The 20099-nt window shown below is 34.9% G+C and overlaps 1 protein-coding gene across 4 annotated transcripts in view; it reads left to right on the top strand.

The window, feature by feature from the left end:
* Positions 1 to 20099, top strand: part of NALCN (sodium leak channel, non-selective) — a 315292-nt gene that overhangs the window by 235322 nt on the left and 59871 nt on the right. For all 4 annotated transcript variants that reach the window (XM_033104832.1, XM_033104830.1, XM_033104828.1 and 1 more), the window contains 2 exons: positions 947 to 1082; positions 17770 to 17843. In XM_033104832.1, coding sequence (XP_032960723.1) covers positions 947 to 1082; positions 17770 to 17843 — 210 coding nt within the window. The remainder of the gene's footprint in view (positions 1 to 946; positions 1083 to 17769; positions 17844 to 20099) is intronic.

The following is a 20099-nucleotide window of genomic DNA, read 5'->3' as shown; positions in this document are numbered from 1 at the left end:
CAGAGGCCCTTTTGTTTTCAAGGCAATAAAGAAACGCCTCTGGCTGGATTTCTGTACTACTATAACAGCACTTGTTTAGAATGCCATGTCTCGCTGCAATATAATTTGTCTTCCACTTTTTAAAAGAAGAACCATGGCATTACCCACTCATGCTAATTTGATTTCTACCACCTTGCTCTCCAGTTAAGCCGTTGCATAAAAGAGGCTGTAAAGCACTTATTTTTAAAAATTAAAGACAAGTCTTCCCATTATAGCTCAAAAATTACAAATAGAACCAGAATAATATGAAATATGACTTTTTTTTAATATAACTAGTTTTAAAACCAATTCTATGAGGCGGTTATAAAAGTATGAGACTGGATATGGCGCAATAATATTTAAAATTCAAATGTAAATATACTTGCATTTCTGATTTTAAAAAGTTTTAAACCTGAAAATATGCAGTATTAAAGAGCCATAAACTAGATTCAAGATTAGTGGTTATCTGTACAGATGTTATTTGAATTCTCACCATGCTTCAGAGATCAGATGAAGTAAGTTCTTTTTTTTTCCTTTGAGTTATGTTGAGTCTTTAATGCAAAATTATCTCTCAAAGATTCTTAAGATGAATGGAAGTTCAGAGAGATGAACTAATTCTTTCAAGTCTTCGAGGGGGGGAAAAGTATCTTATTACCACAAGAGGATTAAAAAATACCATGAGTTACTGAATACCATTTCTTAAAAGTTATGTTAGGAACATAACAGGAATAACTGAAGATCTAGGAAACTTTCTCGAAATGAATTACTTTGGTAATTAATCTAAACACCACTCTTGGTATGACGTGTCTTGTTTTCTAAGAACTTTTGTCACTGCTTTATTGTAGCTTAAGCAAGCAATCACAGCGAAATGCTACCCTTGCTCCATTTCATTAATAACATGTGTTGTATGTATACTTTGTTTGCAAAGGGAAAGTTTTATGAAGCAGTTTATTGATCGCCAGCAACAAGACACTTGCTGCCTCTTAAGAAGCCTTCCGTCGGCCTCTTCCTGTGATCACCCCAAACGGTCTGCAATTGAAGACAACAAATACATTGACCAAAAAGTAAGAATCACTGTCTCAAATAACCAAATTTTTCTTAAACATACGTGTTAGAGAAAAAAAACCCACGTAATTGTGTGGCGGTCCTGAAACCTAACGTCTCAGGAGAATAATAAAAAAAATAATTTAAAAATAACAGTATTTTTAAATTAATGAATTTCAATTTTGCATTTCTATAAGTAAGCGTTTGAGCGGTGCCATGCTGCAGATGTGTGACTTTGAACAGGTCAAGAGCCTCCCCAAATCCTCATTTTCTCATACGCAGAAGGAAGGGCTTTGATCTCTAAGGTTCAGCCCAGGGTTAAAAGTTGCCCACATGTTGCCTTCTACAGGAAACCATGCTTATTTCAGTTATGCCAGGGAGAATAACCAGAGCAAGTTTCTCTAAAATCATCCGAAATAACTACCTTTTATTGAGTGCTTTTCTAGGTATATTATCTTTTTCTTGCTCTGATTTTACCTATTTCTTTATCATTTGAAAAGTAGGTAAGGAACCTTTTTCTCATAGTCCACTGTTAGAAAATGACAGATCAATAACAGAATTTATAAAAGAGATTAAAAATTCGAATTTGCAAAGGCATCTAATTTACTTGCACGTATTTCTCTTTGGAAGTCTTAATTTATTTTTTATTCTTTTAAATCGTTAACTACCCTTTTTCTATTGCTTATAATCAGATACATATTTCTCTGTCATCATTTGAAAATAAAGTGCCAACTCTTCATCCTCCGACATTCTCTATTTCTCCCCCACTGTCCCCCCGACTCCGTAAGGACTGGACTTTCAGAGTACTTTTGCTTTGCTCCTCTCCTACGGTACATCTTTTCCACCATCACCTCCTGAAACTTGAACTTCTCCCCCATCACCCCTTACAAATTTCTCTATTCTCTGCTGTAGTTTTAGTGATTTTGTTCCCAGTTACTATAATGATGATTTCCTTTGCAGTGTGTCTCTTCTTATTCAAGAACTTTCACTTACTTATTTTCTTGCAATCATCTAGAGATGTTATTCCTCTATCTTATAGATTCCAAGATTATAGATGGCAAATCTGATGCCAATGTCATTTTTTTTTTTTCTCAGTTGAAAGTAATCATTTAGGGTTTTCTTTGGTGGTTGGTTGGTTTTCTGATTTCTTTTAGAAATTTCATTAGACTTTCTTCGTATCTTTAGAGTTCAGAAAATTTACCAGGATATACTTTGCATGTCTTTTATCATTCGAACTGCCCAAACGGGGGAGTCTTCTCAGTTTGCAGACTAAGATATTTGTCAGGAAATTTTTCATCTATTATTTGTCCAATTGTTACTTTTCCACCTGCTCTTTTTATTCTCCTCCTTTTCCTTATGATTGCCATTTTGCTTTTTTTTTTTCCTTCTCTGCTCTGAGATACTTGTTCTGCTTGATCTTCTAGACCACTAATTTGGTCTCAACTAAAATCATCCTTTGCTTTTAGATTTTGAGTTTAAAATCATGAAATGTGTGTTTCTGGGTGCACACACATGCGCATGCAATACTCTTAAATGTCCTTAAAGTCTTTATCTCCTTTATTATTATTAAACATGTCACCTTTCTTCTCCACAGTTATGTATCACTCAACACTGTGCACAGTGCATGGACACAAAAGTTCATGTCAGCCAATAATACAGTGAGAGGATAATAATGGCCTACTTTCTTCCAATCAGTCTCAGATTGCATTTTACATAATAGGAACACATATTGTTTATATTTTTTTCATTTATTTCAAAAGACTTTAAGCCATACATGTGCAATGAACCCCCAGGCTGGGCTGTGGTTGTAACCAGCTACCTCCAGGAAGAGTGTGGAGAGCTGATATCATTTATGCCCAAATGTGGCAAATCCAGGAACATGCTTTTTTTAAAAAAAATCACTGGTAACATTATCCCATTGGAAACACAAAATTGAAATCTTGGCCTGTGAAAATTTATTTTCTCTCTAAAAAGAAACATAAAGTTTCTCACATTTTTGAACAGCATGTTTTAACATAGGTGAGGAAAAAAATTTAAAAGATTCTTGGCAGGTGTGGGGTGGAGTCGAAGGACAATTTGGTGTACTCTTTTGCGTGCCTGGTATCATCCCTCCCCAGGCCATCTCTGTGCTGCTTTGCAGTCAGACACCTTTGAATGCCATTTCTGATTTTATTAATATCCTTGTATTTTTGTGGCTTTTTTTAAACCTTCTCATTTAACAGTTATCTTTAACTACCTGAAAGTAAGCTAAGAATTATAGTTTTACTCTGTAGTCTTACACTTGAGCTTCCCTCATAATCTCCTGAAATATAATGAACTAGCAATACTCTGCTCCTGTGTGGTGTCCAAGTCACTCAGTACCTAAGAGAGACTAGAATTTTCGAAGCCTGCAGGCAGTGTCGATCTATAAGTTCAGTTGATTGAAACACACAATACATTATCTTATACAAGGATAATTGTCAATGATGGTTAGGTGGCTCTTTATCCCAGGTAAGACTAGTTGGCCCATATGTAGATTTAATTACAGTTGGAATAATATTGTTTATCCCGTTACAGCCTTCATCATCTGGGTAAATGCTCCAGTTTAGGAAGTGAGATGTAGAGAACATATTTTCTCTTCATCTCAGGAGCCAGCTCTCCTCTTGTAACTGCAGCAAAAAGACTTAACCCATGCTGCCATCCATTCTTAAAGCTTTGACTTTATCTAAGTTGCCAGAAAAGTAGACTACGATTTCTTTCAGGGTCCACTGTTTCCTTTTTTTGGTATAACTATATATTTAATGTTTATTTGGAAGTCAAAGGATATTTATTGAATTTTTTTTGTTTTTTCAATTAGTTTCAAGTATACAAAACGACATAGTGATTCAACATTTATATATTTCACAAAGTGATAAACCCACCTGACACTGGATCCACTGTTTTTGCTTAAGCTCCCATCACTTCCTGGTGTTCTTCATAAATAGTCAGGATTTGCCATCCTTATTGAGTGCCATTGGGCCAGGAAAACCCAAGACAGAGAATTCCACCTAATGAATTTCAATGGTGAGGATTTAAAGGAAGAAGACACCAAAGACAAAGCAGTCTAGTATTTGTATTTTCAAAGTGGCAAGCCTTTTTCACTAGTATTAAGAAACCCTTAAAGCTACTTAAAAACAAAAATACATAAACACACAACACAAAAATCCTGAACAGAGTTTAGCTCCCCTGATAAAGCATTTATCAGGAAATTTTCATTACAATCCCAATTATAATTTAGAAATGTCAGTAGGTGTCAAATGGATGGCAAAGTACTTCACTTTATGCGAAAAAATTCTTCCAGCGTTTTGCACTACAAATTGAGGTTGTTGTTTTTTTTTCTCAAAGAGTCCTAAAAATAAAAAAGAAAATGAGAAGCTGGCTTATCAGCGATTCCTATAACATAGCAAAGGAATAATAAAATAAAACTTTTCCCTTAATGATTACCGGTAAGGAGAAATTCCACTGAGGGACTTTTCTCTTGCCAGGATAAACACTGAGTCCCCAGGAACCTAAAGATCACAAGCTAAGGGGGGAAAAAAAACTGACAACAAACACTGGGGAGTGGGGGTGATTAAGCAATGCAGGAAACATGAAAGCACATGTTTGGCAAGATTTTCTCCTAGTAATTACCTTGGCTTTGAACTATCATAAGTAATTCCCATGGCAACCACACTTTGCAGAGACCATGTTTTTTAAAAATAGCCCTGTTTGATTACCTTTATCACATGGTTTAAAATACCTGTCGTTCTCCTTGTAAACAACAAGCAAACAAAAATGTAAAATCTTTAAGCCATTGTTGTGGCCTGCTCAGATCCTAAAGGAAAAATAAAATGACTTTTTTCCCTCCTCATCTTTAGAAGATAAAGCTGCCCTTACAGACTCCAAAGAAAACATGTTCCCAAGAGCTAATTCCCACATTCCTTTCTCCTCCCACTCTCCCACACCTGGAGCCTCTGCAAAGGGTTCCATTGGTTCCTGATTAAAGGATAAACCTGCATATTTTGAGATAAGTTTTTCTAGTTTCCAAGGAAATCAGTCAATGGTTTTTTACCTATTTTTTCTTCCATGTTTTTGAAATTAAACTCTAGGTTTCTTAAGTATAGTGCTTGTTAAAAAACTGAGACATAAACTTGGCTTTCTAGTAATTCTGGTAATAAAAGCAGCCCACTCAGTCCTCAGAAGTGAATCACCTCCACCAAGTAAAGTTGCCACCGTGCTTGGATTTGGGCACTCTCACTGTTCTTGGCTGAGCTCTGTGATCTTTCTGCCCTGCTTTCATGGCTGGTGTGCCATTTCTGGGGTCAGTAGAACCTACAATGGTCTGGGGAACATGAGTGAACCTCAGAGTTATATCATCCTGAGACAGATGGAGGGATGAGGGCCATCTCAGCCACCCTTGTGCCCTTGTACTTCCTAGTACAGTACTGGCACCCATATGATAAAGAACAGTGAGTGTTTCTCCAACAAGAGGGCAATGTCTGCTTTCTCTCTTGTGATCAGCAGACATTTGGTTCTGTCCAAAACATATATTGAGACATTTGGTCCATGCCAAAAAGCCCTTGAAATTTGGCCCTGTCCAAAACCTTGACAGAGACGTTTAGTCTGTATAGTTAGTATAAATATCGCTCTTTGTCAACATTCTAACGCCTGGTCCATCTACATCTACCTAACTCCATGTGCCATTACCAGCTATACTACCAAGGCACGAAGAGTTATTGTTGGCAAGAGTCACAACACAATTTTTGGACCAATAAAATATGATAGCATTTTTTGTGTATTAATCCTGTAAATCAAAAGTATAAATTAACTTTATTTGTCCTTGAACCCAGGGACCTTTTCTAAGTGTGGACATCTTGACAGAACCAAATGCCCTGCAATGCTCTCTTACCTGCCTCCTTTCTACTATGCATATGTTAATAGCAAGTTCTGTAATCAGCCTTCACAGTTAATAGGTAACACAGGTACAAGACAAGGAGGAAAATGGTAAAATTAATTACTATGTTTTGTTTACCCTTTGCATTTCCATAAGTCTCCAACATTCACTCAGTCATTCAACAAACATTTGTGAAACACCTGTTATTCATCTGCACTCCTCTGGCTTTTGGGAATTCAACAGTGAGCAAGATAAGAACTACACCCTCTCGAAGCTTATAGTCTAATGGGGAGAAACACATGTAAGTGGATGAAAGGAAAAAATATTACAGGAACATGAGACAGGACCTAAGTCCTTTCTACAGGAGAAGGAAGATTGAGCGATATAGGAAAAAAGCTCTCCAGGCAGAGAGGGAGCCATGTGGAAAAGCATGGGAAGCATAATATGCTTGATGTAAACTGATTGTGAGAAGCAGAGTAGAATAGTGGTTAAGTGACATAGGTTCCAATCCTCATCTATAAAATAGAGATAATTCTTATTTTTAAGGTTTGTTATGATAATTAAATAATCTGATGTATGTTAAATGCCTAGTATTGCACCTGGCATAGCATATGTTATGTGCCTGATAAGAAAGGTTACTGATAGTAAACCAAACCACAAAGTCATACTCAGCAAATAGACATATTCATCAATCAAGACAAATGACTTTTACTTAAACAAGTTAACCTTCACATGTAACAGTCCAATTGAGCACAATATATTAAGTACTGATTGTTTTCCTTATTGTCCATGAGTCTGATTTTTTTTTTTTTTTTTTTGGAGTCTGATTTGTAATATTTCAGTTACTACCCCCATCACCTACCTAGTGTGTCAGACATTCAAGAAGTAAATTAAATGGTTCTGGAAAGATTTACTCTTCACAAAGCTTTGTTGATTGCCGTACAGCATTTCATAATTTTCTATGTGATTATAGAGTATTTGGTGATTTGTTATGGTAAGTCCAGACATAGCAAGTCATTCAGCATAATCTCTAATTTCCAGGATGAACATTTACTCATTTAAAAAAAAAGAAAAAAGAAAAAGGAGAGAACAACCTATTTGCATCTTTAGGGCTTTTGTTTGCTCTATGAAAGATTTTTCTAAAGTAATAGCTTAACATCTTAGCAATGCCACTCAAGATGTTTCTCTAGGAGAAGAGTGGGAAATTGCACGATACTACAGCCTGAGGGGCTGTACTACTGTGAAGATATAAGGTATTGTGGTCCAGGGGAGGGAAGAAGTGTTCATCAGACCAAATATGAAAACCCTATGCACTTCTCTTTTTAGCATAAAAATGCTTGTAGTAGATCTTTGAATACCCATGTATTCACAATAATGGAAAGGAAACAGAAAGATACATAAAAACAGATTTTCCTGCTTTCAACTAATATGAGAATAGGAATACCCTATCAGTGATATATATATATATACATATATATATATATATATATATATATATACATACATATATATATATATATATATATATATATTTTTTTTTTTTTTTTGTAGAACCTTTAACTGTGTCATCATTTTTAGTTTGGGGCTATATGTAATTTGTTTGCATTCCTTAGGTATACATTAATTGAAGGTCAAAAGTAAATCAGTCTAGGATTAAGCATCTTTTATAGGTAATATGGAAGGTTTTTAATAAAGAGTTTTCAGTACTGTCTCCAAAACAGCTATGAGAGAGCTGAGGTTACAGCTAAACCTATCTTTGAAATTTACATTTGGCTCTACTTTTTAAACATTCTTCTCTTTTGAGTATAGTTTCACTTACAAGTTTTATTTTCTATTAAATGATATTCCAGTTTCAGGGTGTTGTGGTTGCTCCTGATGGTGGTCTTGTTATTTGGACCTGAAGTTCAAATACAACTGAATCATAATTGGAGACCAAGGACTGCCCCCGTGTATTAGAATGCATGGATGTTAAATTCACAAACATCTGCATGGTTAAAAGCATCTGGCATTTTCTCCCACAGTCATAAATTCCCTCATTATTTTAAATCTCTGCATATTTTCAATATTTGCTTTTCTGTTTATATGAATTATAACCATAGTCATTTTATCTTTTACTTCTATAATTTAAATTTATCTAGTATGTACTATAGTTTATTACCAGTAATATTAAACATATCTAATTTTCTTCAATAATTGAAGATACTGCTTTTCCCTCATTCTTAGCATCATCAGTTTCATTATACTAGTCTAGCTGATGTAAGGTGTTGAAGATTTCACCAAATCTACGATGAGACAGGCTACTACTTTAGTGATTAAAGCACTGTTACAAAATTCAAGTACAAAAATGTCAAGACAATTAAGTTTCCAATCATTTAGTTTCCAGCTGGACAATATTTTCCTATATATCAAGTGAATTGATACATTTTAAAATAAACCGTCCTCCATTGTAATTTTTTTTAAAGCTTATGGGGTGACAATAATTTTTATGTGATTCACATTTGTTATTTCAAGGATTCACTTCATAAGAAAAAAAATATAGTACAGAAATTTAGTTTAATATTAAGAAATTTATCCATTCTTTAAATATATTTAAAGAACGAACTATACACAGTTGTAGACAACAGAGGAAAACGTAGTAGACAAGAAATACACCATCCTTATCATGTAACGCTCATGATCTAGTGGAATTCACAGAAAGATCAAAAGATGTGTCACCCACAGATCAGGGATCAATGTGAGTGGAGTGTCATGGAGACCAAACGAAGAGGGAAGATTTGGGGGGTGGGGGATGGTGTGTATGTGTACACATACATATTTGTATATAATTTGACTTTTATTCCTGGTGTTTTTTAGGATTCAGAATAATGTTGAAATAAGTTAAAATCAGAAATCTTGACCCATCATCTAAAACTCCCTTTTTCACAAAATTCACATTCTGAGACATATTTAAAAGCTTCATAATATGATATTATAATGGCATTCATATATAGATATATATATCTGTTTTAATCTTGCTGCCACCTACACCGATCAGCTTTTTAAATCTTTCTAAGCATAATGTTAATTCCATAAAATGTTTATTTTATAAAAACATCTTGCCATACACATGATCTGTCATATGCACTTTGAGATTAATTTTCAGTTCACAGGTGCATGAAAAATTCAAATACAGATAAATGAGGTACCACCATCAACCCGTGTAATTTTAAGTAATTGCTTATTTTCAATTACTGTATTTTATGTGGGAGACTTATTCAATAAAGTGGCTCACTACAATAATTACATTACACCTTTCCAGCAGAACTGACATTCATCAAGCCCTGCTCATCAGACCATGATTTTGTGCATTATGATCATATGTTGTTATAAACATTTTCCCATTATTATAAATCTGTTAATATTATCAAAGTGAGAAAAGAAAAATAGGGACTCTCAAACTTTTTTCCCAGTTAGAAACAGAAATATATTGTTAACAATTCCAAGTCAAAAAGTTAGTTGAATACTTATATTTGTGGTTTTCTTTCTCAAATAAATATTAATGGCTTCATTTTGAAGTAGAGTGAAAGTACACTTCTTTAGATATAAGCATGGCAGCATCCCAAAGGAATTTAATATTCCCTGATAGGTCTCTAGTTATACCCAGGTGATTGAATAAATTGAATTAGTATTCTTATTAATTAAAAGTTGTGATGGATCCCTGATTTTAAGGAATTAGTAAATGTAAAATATAAATACTTATAACCATACTTTCTTTAAAGTGTTAGAAAAGTTCACTGATCTTTTTTAATATTTCAGGGTTGTTATTCTGAAAATCAATTTTATATATATAGAACAAAGAAAAAAGTTAGCTAGTTTAGATTTTGCATTATGATTTGGGATAAGTAAGAGCTTATTATACGTGTAAACAAAATCTTTCAAGTCCGGCAGACAATGTTTTATTATCGTATACTCGTAGTTTGGAATATGCTTTTTTTAAACTGTTAAGCCTAGTAACATTTCGCATAGATATCATAATGTAATGAAAAGATTTGAACACTGAAGCTGTACAACCCAGAAGCTGCATCATTCTGCAATTTATTATGTGGATAACCTTATACAACCTAATTTCTGTGAACCTCAGATTTCTCATCTGTAGAAAAGAGATAATAATACCTACCTATGAAGATTAATTTGAAGATTAAGTTTAAAAATATGTATGTAATACCTCAACACTACATCAAAGAGCCATGGAAATGAATAAGGATTTAGAGTATTTGAAATATATAGTTTACCAGCTTCATGCAATGGTCATTTATACAATTCTCCATCAATGACTAGTGATTAGACATGCTGATGCAAGAACACATGAATGATTTATAAAACATGACCACTTATTGTATCACAAAGGAATTTTTAATATAAACTAAATTAATATCCTGGAGAAGACATTACTTGACCAAAGTGTAGTAAAATTAGAAGCCACATAATAACCACAAAAGGCACCCACACATTTGAAAAATTTAAAACCACTTCTAAATAACTTAGGGAATATAGGAGAAATCACAATGGAAATTAAAAGTATCTGAACTGAGAAACAATGACCATAATATGTATGAAACTTGTGAGAAGTAACTAAAGGTGTTTTTAGAGGAAAAATTATAGCGTTGAATACATATTTAGTAAAGGAATGGGGCTGACATTAATCTTCCAAGTATTCAAATCAAATATTTAGAAAAATAACAACCAAGAAAGGACTAAGACAGCAGAAGGAAAAAAAATTATAAAGATATAAGTAAATATTAATCAAATGGGGGAGCAATAAATAATATCAATAAAGCTAAAATTTTGTTCTTTGAATAGAGTAATAAAAGTGATACATTTGCATCAAAATTCAACAAGAAAAATTAAGGAGCCTTCTGGAAGGATGACAGAGACATTGACATAGTTTTTAATCTCCTTGAAAATAAAAAGAATACCAGATAACAAATGCAAAAGTCCACAGACAACATTTACAACAAAACTGGGTAATCCTCAAACCCTAAAATAAAAGCAGGTGCAGACAAACCAATAGCCGCATGATTTGCATGATGTCTTAGTCTGTTTAGGTTGCTATAACAAAATGCCATAGACTGGATGGCTTAAACAATAAACATTTATTTCTCACAATTCTGGAGGCTGGGAAGTCTGAGACCAAGGTAGCAGTAGTTTCAGTGTCTGCTTCCTCTTTCTGGTTCACAGATGTCTGCCTTCTCACTGTGTCCTCACATGTCAGAAGAAGGGCTTTGATCTGTTATTCTTCTTCTAAGGACACTAATTCCATCGTGGTGGCTCTATCCTCATGACCTTGTCTAAAGTTAATTGCCTTCCAAAGACCTCATCTTCTAATACCATCATATTGGGGGTTAGGCTTCAACATACAAATTTGGGGGAGGAACACAAATATTTAGTCAATAACACATGGTATCAGTGCCTGTGGGAAAGAAGCCAAGGTGAGTTACAAGACACCTAATGTTGCTGGGAACAGAAGTACACCCTCTTAGCTCCACAGTGAAGAAAAACATCCAGAAGTTGGGTCAAAATTGAACAGGTCAATGATGAGAGTGATAGAGGAAAAAGCAGATCTAGATAAAATTGGTGGTGTTAGAGGGGCATGGAAACAGAGCCAGAAAATCCCAGAAAAAAAACAAACTGCTGTATTTGATTACTGTATTAAAATAACAGAAGAAGCAGCTCTGAAGGTAGAAGAGGAATACTGAACTATTAAAGAAAACAAATTTTGCATAAAAATGAGCAACAGAAAATTGTCAAAGTCAAGTTCCCTACAAATATTATAAGAAAACAAGAAAAAGGAAGAGAATAGTTTTCCTATAGATAGTGAAAGCATGACATAAAGACATGACCACAGACAGCTCCAACTGTAGCATACTGTTGCAAAATGAATCAAAAGACATTAAAAATTACATCAGATTAGAATAGCAACATAAATAAGAATTTAAAAACTCACACATAAGGTGCTTGAAGTCAGGAAATAATTATAAATAAGAGCAATGAAGACTGAACTGGAAGGAGCATAAACTGATTACATATATCAAATGATACCTTAAGAGAAATAGAAAGTGAAGTGGAGGAAATTTTAAGAAATTGAAAAGAAATGATTTGAAAGAAAATGACAAATTGAAGAAAGTCAAAGATGGTCCAATATCTACGTTATAGGAGTTTCAAAAGAAGAAAATGAAAGCAATAGAACAGAATAAGTACTAAACTTTTCTGAAATATAAAAAGATTTGAAACTATTGTACATAGTGAAAGCACACATGTATCTGAAAATATCAACCATGAGTGACCAAAAATAAGACATATTCCACATAAAATACAGGAGTTTAAATTTTTTAAAAAAGTGGTATTTCGCTCAAAATGAACAAGGGATTTATAAAAGAGAGAGCCTTAGATTACCACTAGACTTCTCAGCAGTAATGTTTTATGTCAGAAGGAATTAGGGTAACATGTATAGGGTACTCAGGGAGAAAATATGTGAACCAAGTTTTTTATATCCAGGAAAACTGACTTTCAAGTTTAAAGTGACAAAAAAATTTAAAAACCTGTTATGAAGATGTAGAAATGTAAGTATTGTAAGTAATAATGTTTTCATGAGTCTTTCATGAGGAAACTACTAAAAACATGCCTGACAACCAAAATGAACCCCAAAAATGACCCAAAAACATTGACATAAGAACTACTGGTAAGCATTCAAGATATAATTATGTACAAAACTATGACTACATGAGGATTAAAATGAAGAGTAAAATATGTAAAAGCTATTTGCTCTGCTAATATGACTATTGTATTAGGCTACAAATGAGAGAGGAGAATAGGAAGAATATATGCAAACACTTTTAAAATATGCATTAATTATATTTTTGTTTTAGAATAGGTATTGTTATGTTGAGACTACTGTCTATGCAATGTGAAATAAAACTAATGAGTTATTATGGTCTAATTCTGTCATCCTCTGTGTCTTTGATAACCAAGGGTCTTGATTGGGAAAAGGGGGAAGAGATACAGGTATCATATAGAAGAGATGAGGTAAAAATCCTATCTCCTGAATTTAAATTGAAAATATCAGAATAAACTCAGTAAAGTCCTCAAAACAATGACGAACTCAGCAGCAATGAGTATCACTGGAATCTAGATTATATTCTGAAAACACCATTTCTCAATAAATAAACCAGGGCTCTTTGGAGGAAATTGTTGATTTGGAATAGGAAGCATGCAAGATCAGCTGTGAATAACTCGTTATACCTGAGAACAAGGAAGCTTTGCCAAAGACTACTAGACTTGTCAAAAGCACCTATGGACCAGCTTGAAAAAGCTCCCAATGAGCACATTTGGGATAATTTGACCTACATGAGAAGTATTAGGTTGGTGCAAAAGTAATTGCGGTTTTTGCAATTTTTTTTTTTTTTAAACCTTTTAAACCACAACTATTTTTGCACCAACCTAACACCTCATTATAAAAGTATTCCAACTAACGAATGAAAAAAAAATGACAATTTCCCAAACTGGATGAACAATGAACTAAGCAATGAACATCAATGCTGCTAACATCACACAAAGAGAGACAACCAGACATTATGTGCCTTCTCATGAAAGACTGTGACACCTCCTTTGACCTTGCCAAAGGGATCAGATCTTAATCTGATGAAACTCTGGATCCAGCTGCCAATTTAAAGGGAATACAGAGACAAAAGAACATGTGAACTATACCATGAATGTGCACTTAGCAAAAACCAGACTCCCGCAAACTACAGGTCAAATGGCCCATGTTCTTCAACTACTGGAAGGGGAAAATGGAGAACCTGTGGATTAAAAGACTTAAAAACATTGCCGAAAAAAACCCCGCACTGGATCCATCCATTGCTGTGTGCTCCAAATTATTCAACCACAGATAACTATACAAACTGATTTGAACTTTTAGGCTCTTGAATTTCATGTTAAAGTACAAAATTCTAGAGAGATCTTTTAAATTAAAATTTAAGACAAAAAAAAACTGTTTGAGCATTTAAATTTTATTTATTTCTGACAGTAATTCAGTCAAAGAGTGGTTATCTTGTGGAGCTGGATGTATTAGGTTTACAAAATATAACCACCAAAAAGAGAGGCTTTTTCAACTAATCTTTTATCTGTTTCAATGCAAACTCTATGTAAATGTCATGCATACCCTTCCTTTTAAGTCTTACATTTCTAATATGTTTATATGAAGAATGAACAATTACTGACACCTTTCATAGCTGTAATCTACAATTTCAGATCTAAAATTATCATGAAATAAATCTGTGTTTTAATCGTTATTTCAGGTGCCTGTTAGTATTTTTTGAAGCCAGAAGAGGGCACTCCAGAGCAGTGTAGCTCTGAATACTTGTGACTAGCAGTCAGAAAATGTCCTTCGCTAAAAGAAATGTGCAAAGCTCTATAAAAATAAGGAAAAAAACTGAAGGAATAACTAATTACTATAGGCCTTCTTTATTTACTAGAAAAAAGAACAGTTAAAATATATAAATATCTAAATACATATCTAGACTATCACATATACATAAAGATAGATAGGTAATAGATGACAGATGATAGGTAGATAGATAGATAGATAGATAGATAGATAGATAGATAGATAGATAGATAGATAGATAGATAGATGTGTAGATATAGATATCTCCTTTCTTTCTTCTTTCAAGAACATCCCAAAGCTGAATCTGAAGTTATGTTACAATATTTATTCTTTCGCTACTTCTGCTGTTAGTTATAAAACCAGTTCTCAAGTACAGACTAAGAGTGTCTAAAGAGGACATACAAATGGCAACTAGACATATGATAAAATGCTCAACATCACTAATCATCAGAGAAATGCAAATAAAAACCACAATGAGATATCACCTCACCCCAGTCAGAATGGCTATCATCAACAAGACAAATAGTAACAAGCGTTGGAGAGGCTGTGGAGAAAAAGGAACCCTCATACACTGTTGGTGGGAATGCAGACTGATGCAGCCGTTATGGAAGGCAGTGTGGAGGTTCCTCAAAAAATTACGAATAGAATTACCATATGACCCAGTTATCCCTCTCCTGGGTATCTACCCCAAAAAATCTGAAAACATTTATACATAAAGACACGTGTGCTCCAATGTTCATTGCAGCTTTATTTACAGTGGCCAAGACATGGAAACAACCAAAATGTCCTTCAATAGATGAATGGATAAAGAAGTTGTGGTATATATACACAATGGAATACTATTCGGCAGTAAGAAAAGATGAAATAGGACCATTTGTGACAACATGGATGGATCTTGAGATTATAATGCTAAGCGAAATAAGTCAGACAGAAAAAGCAGAGAACCATGTGATTTCACTGATATGTGGTTTATGAACCAAAAACAACAAAAGAACAAGACAAACAAATGAGAAACAAAAACTCATAGACACAGACAATAGTTTAGTGGTTACCAGAGGGTAAGGGGGGAGGGAGGTGGTAGATGAGGGTAAAAGGGATCAAATATATGGTGATGGAAGGAGAACTGACTCTGGGTGGTGAACACACAATGTTATTTACAGATGATGTAATACAGAATTGTACCCCTGAAATTTATGTAACTTTACTAACAATTGTCACCCCAATAAACTTTAATTTAAAAAATAAAGTGTTCAAGTCTAGGACAAAGGAGATTTGATAACCCTTTAACAATCTTAGTGCAGAAATAATTTTGTAAACAATATAATATTATCCCCAGTTTCTGCAAAGGCTTTTCCAAACATGAAGAACACTATTTCAAATGTCAGTTGCTCAGTTGCAGGGCAGTAGATAGGTGATTGAGTTCAGACCATCACCTTACATTACGGGAAAGATGACTAAGGCATGTATGTCATCGTCCTTTGAAGATAAAATTAGAGTAGTAGGGTCTGAAGTCCTTTCCTAAAACTCGCTGTCTCAGGGACACTGTAGCGTGGGCCTTTCTTATGACTGTGTGTGTGCTTAGGTCTCAAAAGAGCAGAAAGGCCACCATGATGGGACGTTCAGCTGAGTCCTCTATTTCCAAAGTGATTCTAAACAGCGTTCCTTAGGAGATGTGCCGCTGCCGATCAATGCCAAAAGTCAGTTCTTTAGGGAGAAGATTTAAGGAAGTTTCGGGGTACATCATGGTAAACAGCCTTTTTTGTGCTATCCTGCAAATGTAATTTCTAAAAAAAATGCATCCTTGTCTACACATTAATTTATTCTCCTGAGCATTCTGGTGAATAATGAAACCAATTCGGTTTTTCATTATTGAAAAAAATGAGCATGCCACCTCCCCTCATGTGAGGGAAATTGCCAGTGTGTTCAATGATCCTTCCCTTTATTACAGATCTGCTGTGAAATACGAAAATTATATTGCTAGTTATGATGTTATCTAAGTTGTTGGTTGTAGCTGAAAAGACCAATTTACGACTACCTGGTCTTCTCCAGTTATGGCCATGTGGACGTATTGGTTGACATTACAGCATTTGTTTATAGATTGGTTTGCAAATTGGAGCTCTGTGAGTTTGCACCTCAAGTTACCTAACTCTTGTTTAAAAGAAACTGGATGGTCTGTTTTCACTGAATACAGAGCTCTGTCTCCCACTTTTTTTTTTCTTACCTCAACTTTGTTTACGCGGTATAACTTACAGCATTTCCTCCACTTGCCTTGCTTAAAGATCCACCTAGCTCAGCACTTACAGTTTGCACTGAGTTAATTTTCCTTATGCATGCATTTCCAACTTCATTCCTTTACCCACTGCCTCCCACCCCCCACTTTGCCTATAGAAATTGTAACCCCCAATACAACTTCCACTTCTTCAATTAAGTCTTTGCTCACTACTTCAAACATACCTATCCCCCTCCCACCAAGGTCCTATAACCCCTCTCATCTTTTACTACTGTACATATCGCCTAGTACTTTACTATCTACTGGGTCATAACCTTGCCTTTATAAGTAGGCTCTTTTAATTCTAGTAAACAAGAAGTCTGATTCCTAGTTACCCTGTACCTGTAATAGTCACTAATCTCATACTAAGCTCAGGAAATCTAATCTACTCTGTTGATCAAAAGGAACAGGTCATGTCCAAGTATGACCTTTGGTCTGGCTACTGGAGTTACACCTTCTGGTTATTTGTTATGATGCATCTTCTCAGGATGCTGTGCTTCCCTGTTCTTTCTCTGCCCTTTTCCTGACCAGTTTGGCTTCCTAAACACCTGTCACCAATCTGATTTCTGCAACTACCAAGCAGGCCAGAACTCTGAGTTTGGGGAATGCATCTTCTGGTTTGTAGTCAGCCTCTAGGATATTTTTTCTTAGTCCTTTTTCCTGGAATAATTTCATCATTGCCATCTAGGAAGGAACCTTGAAGTCTCATCTCATCCTGATCATTCAAGTAAGCTTGGGGTCACAAGCCAAGCGCCAGAAACAGATGCAATGTGAAGGAGAGGACATTTTACTGAACTATGACAATAGAGAGTCCTCTATTCATTTCAACATGAAATTCTTTGGCAAATGAATAGCCTATTCAGATGTAAGGGGACAGACATAGTGAGCAAAGCCAATGCATCTATAGCTGTGACATGTGGCCCCACAAGTTTGTTTGTAGTTCTGCCTAAATAAAAGTAAAAATAAAAAATAAAATTAAATGATAGAATCAATCCTATGATTATCCTTTTGTGGGGAAAAAAATCGTGTTTAATATTTTAATAGTGTTATTTGTTCAATGTATTAATGATTTGTCAGTATATCTCTTTACATTCCAAAACTAAAGTCATGCTCATAATTTTACAGCTTCGCAAGTCTGTTTTCAGCATCAGGGCAAGGAATCTTCTAGAAAAGGAGACTGCAGTCACCAAAATCTTAAGGTAAACAGTTAAATGTTGATACATATTTAAACACAAGTGGGATTATATTAAGCAAAAAATAGCTTTTTTTACATAAACTAACTTTCTGAGTATATATATATATATATATATATATATATATATATTTTTTTTTTCTGTTAGAAAGTAGGTTTAGGTAACTATGTACTTATAAATAATGTCAAGTACATCATTAATCTCTTTCCTGAAAAAGTCATATTTTATTAGTTCAATTGACCATTTCTTTTCTTTTCTTGCATTTAAACATAAATTATGAGTATAAACATTTACAAAAAGATGAAAATAGCTTGCTTTTATTCTTACAACTTTTATGCCTTTTGTGATATCCAAAAGACAAATCACAATCTAAGGGGAAAATGGTAAAAAGGTAAGCTTTTTCAGTTAAGAATAAATTTATTTAAAATCTATAAGAATCAAAAGCATATGCATTTTAGAATGCTTATAAAAACATAATTTTAATGCTACTTTGTAAAATCTGCCTTGAAATAAAATATCAGAAAGGAAAATTAAGCTGGCTACATAAGAGTATTTTATAAGACTTTGTTATAATATAAAGTAACATGATTATTATAAAAATCCATAAACATTTGCAATATAATTTATTGGTTCATACATTATATAGACATGTGTAAGTGACACAAATATTGGGAGCTAGAGGTAGCATGGCTAACAAGGCAAAGGAATAAATTTATACTAGAAATCCTTCTCCAAACTTGTGCTAAGGAATAAGAGTTAGATTTTCTTCTATGCTACCTTTGTTAATAAGAAAAGTCAGTAAAGCATTTTCACCAGAATGTATGTCACTGTAACTTGGATAACTGTAATGAACATATAAGGCTAATATATGATTTGAGAAACTATTTTGACTTCACAACAGTACCTGAAATTTGTATGCCCCAAAATAATGCTAACTAATCAAGACGGTATCCTATGTGTTTATTCTTTACATTGGCTGATGATTCATGAATAGAGTTGAGTATATGTTGGAGTATCTTCTATGAGATGAACATAAATATCTCTGGGGCTTGTATGTTAGCATCACAGATTACAATGTGATGAGCCTAAAAGGTTTCGTTGAAATAGAGAAAGGAAAGCTTCTAAGCAAATCCATAACAACCTGTGTCCCAACTTCTGTTTACTTGGTGAAGGAGGAACATTTTTTTGTCAATCCCCAAGTGATGTAAATGATGTTGGATCTGCTAACAGTTTCTGGGTGTGGGTCGGGATCTTATCTCGTGAAGACGAAGAATGGACACACGGACCAAAGAGAGGCAAAAAGTGTAAAAGAAGATAGTTTATTAGAGGCAGGAGAAGAGGTTGCTGCTCCTGAGCGGGAGGGGGTCCTGAATAGGGGTGCCCCGTGACTGCGGCAAAAGCTCTTACTTTTATACCTTCCCTTGCCTGCTTGGGGAATGGGGCTGGAGCCTTCTAATGGAATTCATCTATCAGGTTTGTCCTGTTTGCTCATCCTGAAGGGATTAATGAACCAACCCATTCCTATCTATCAGATCTGCTTCTTTGTCCGGCCAGAAGGGATTTGAGATTATCTGTTACACTCAAGGCATATTCTCATGTGTCTGTCCTGGGGTAACGGAGACATTCAAGGACCTGGAGTTTCAGGATATGGCTGTTTTTTTGTTTATTCCACCAGGGACCCCCCTGTCTACCTAGCCAACATACTAACTAACCTGTCTCACTGGCATTACCACTAGATAGCACATGAGGCCCATCTTGAACATTACGTGGTACTTCAGGGTCTTTATCAAGCTGTAACTGGACTAGACCAGTCCCTAGGGTCTTGAAGACTCTCTGCCACTGTCACAAAACAGATCATAACCTGGACCAGCCGTGCAGGAGTGTCGAATGGCTCACAAGAAAGACAATTCTGCCTCAACCAGAAATGGCCCATAAGGGGATTGTAATACTCTGAGCCTCTATTCAGAGACTACCTGGCCAACTGCGAACCAAAATGACCTTACTCACCTGCCCAGAATAATTGCCTACCAGCTAATGTGAACTCGAGTTCCCAGAACCTTTCAGAGTACAGGCAGACAGGGCTACTTGGCAGGGAGCCACTTCTGGAGCATGACTCCCTGTCCTGTGAATCCCTTCTTAAATTTGATCTTCCGCTTCTTCTTTTCCACCACCCTTTCTTCATTCATCTCTCTCCCAGTTTACAATAGAAGGGTGAAAACTCTCACTCACCCATCCAAAAGAAAGGTGAAACTATATTGTGTA

This window comes from Rhinolophus ferrumequinum, chromosome 4, assembly GCF_004115265.2.
Source record: "Rhinolophus ferrumequinum isolate MPI-CBG mRhiFer1 chromosome 4, mRhiFer1_v1.p, whole genome shotgun sequence".
NCBI classification, from domain to species: domain Eukaryota; kingdom Metazoa; phylum Chordata; class Mammalia; order Chiroptera; family Rhinolophidae; genus Rhinolophus; species Rhinolophus ferrumequinum.
This window is presented reverse-complemented; position numbering and strand designations above follow the sequence as displayed.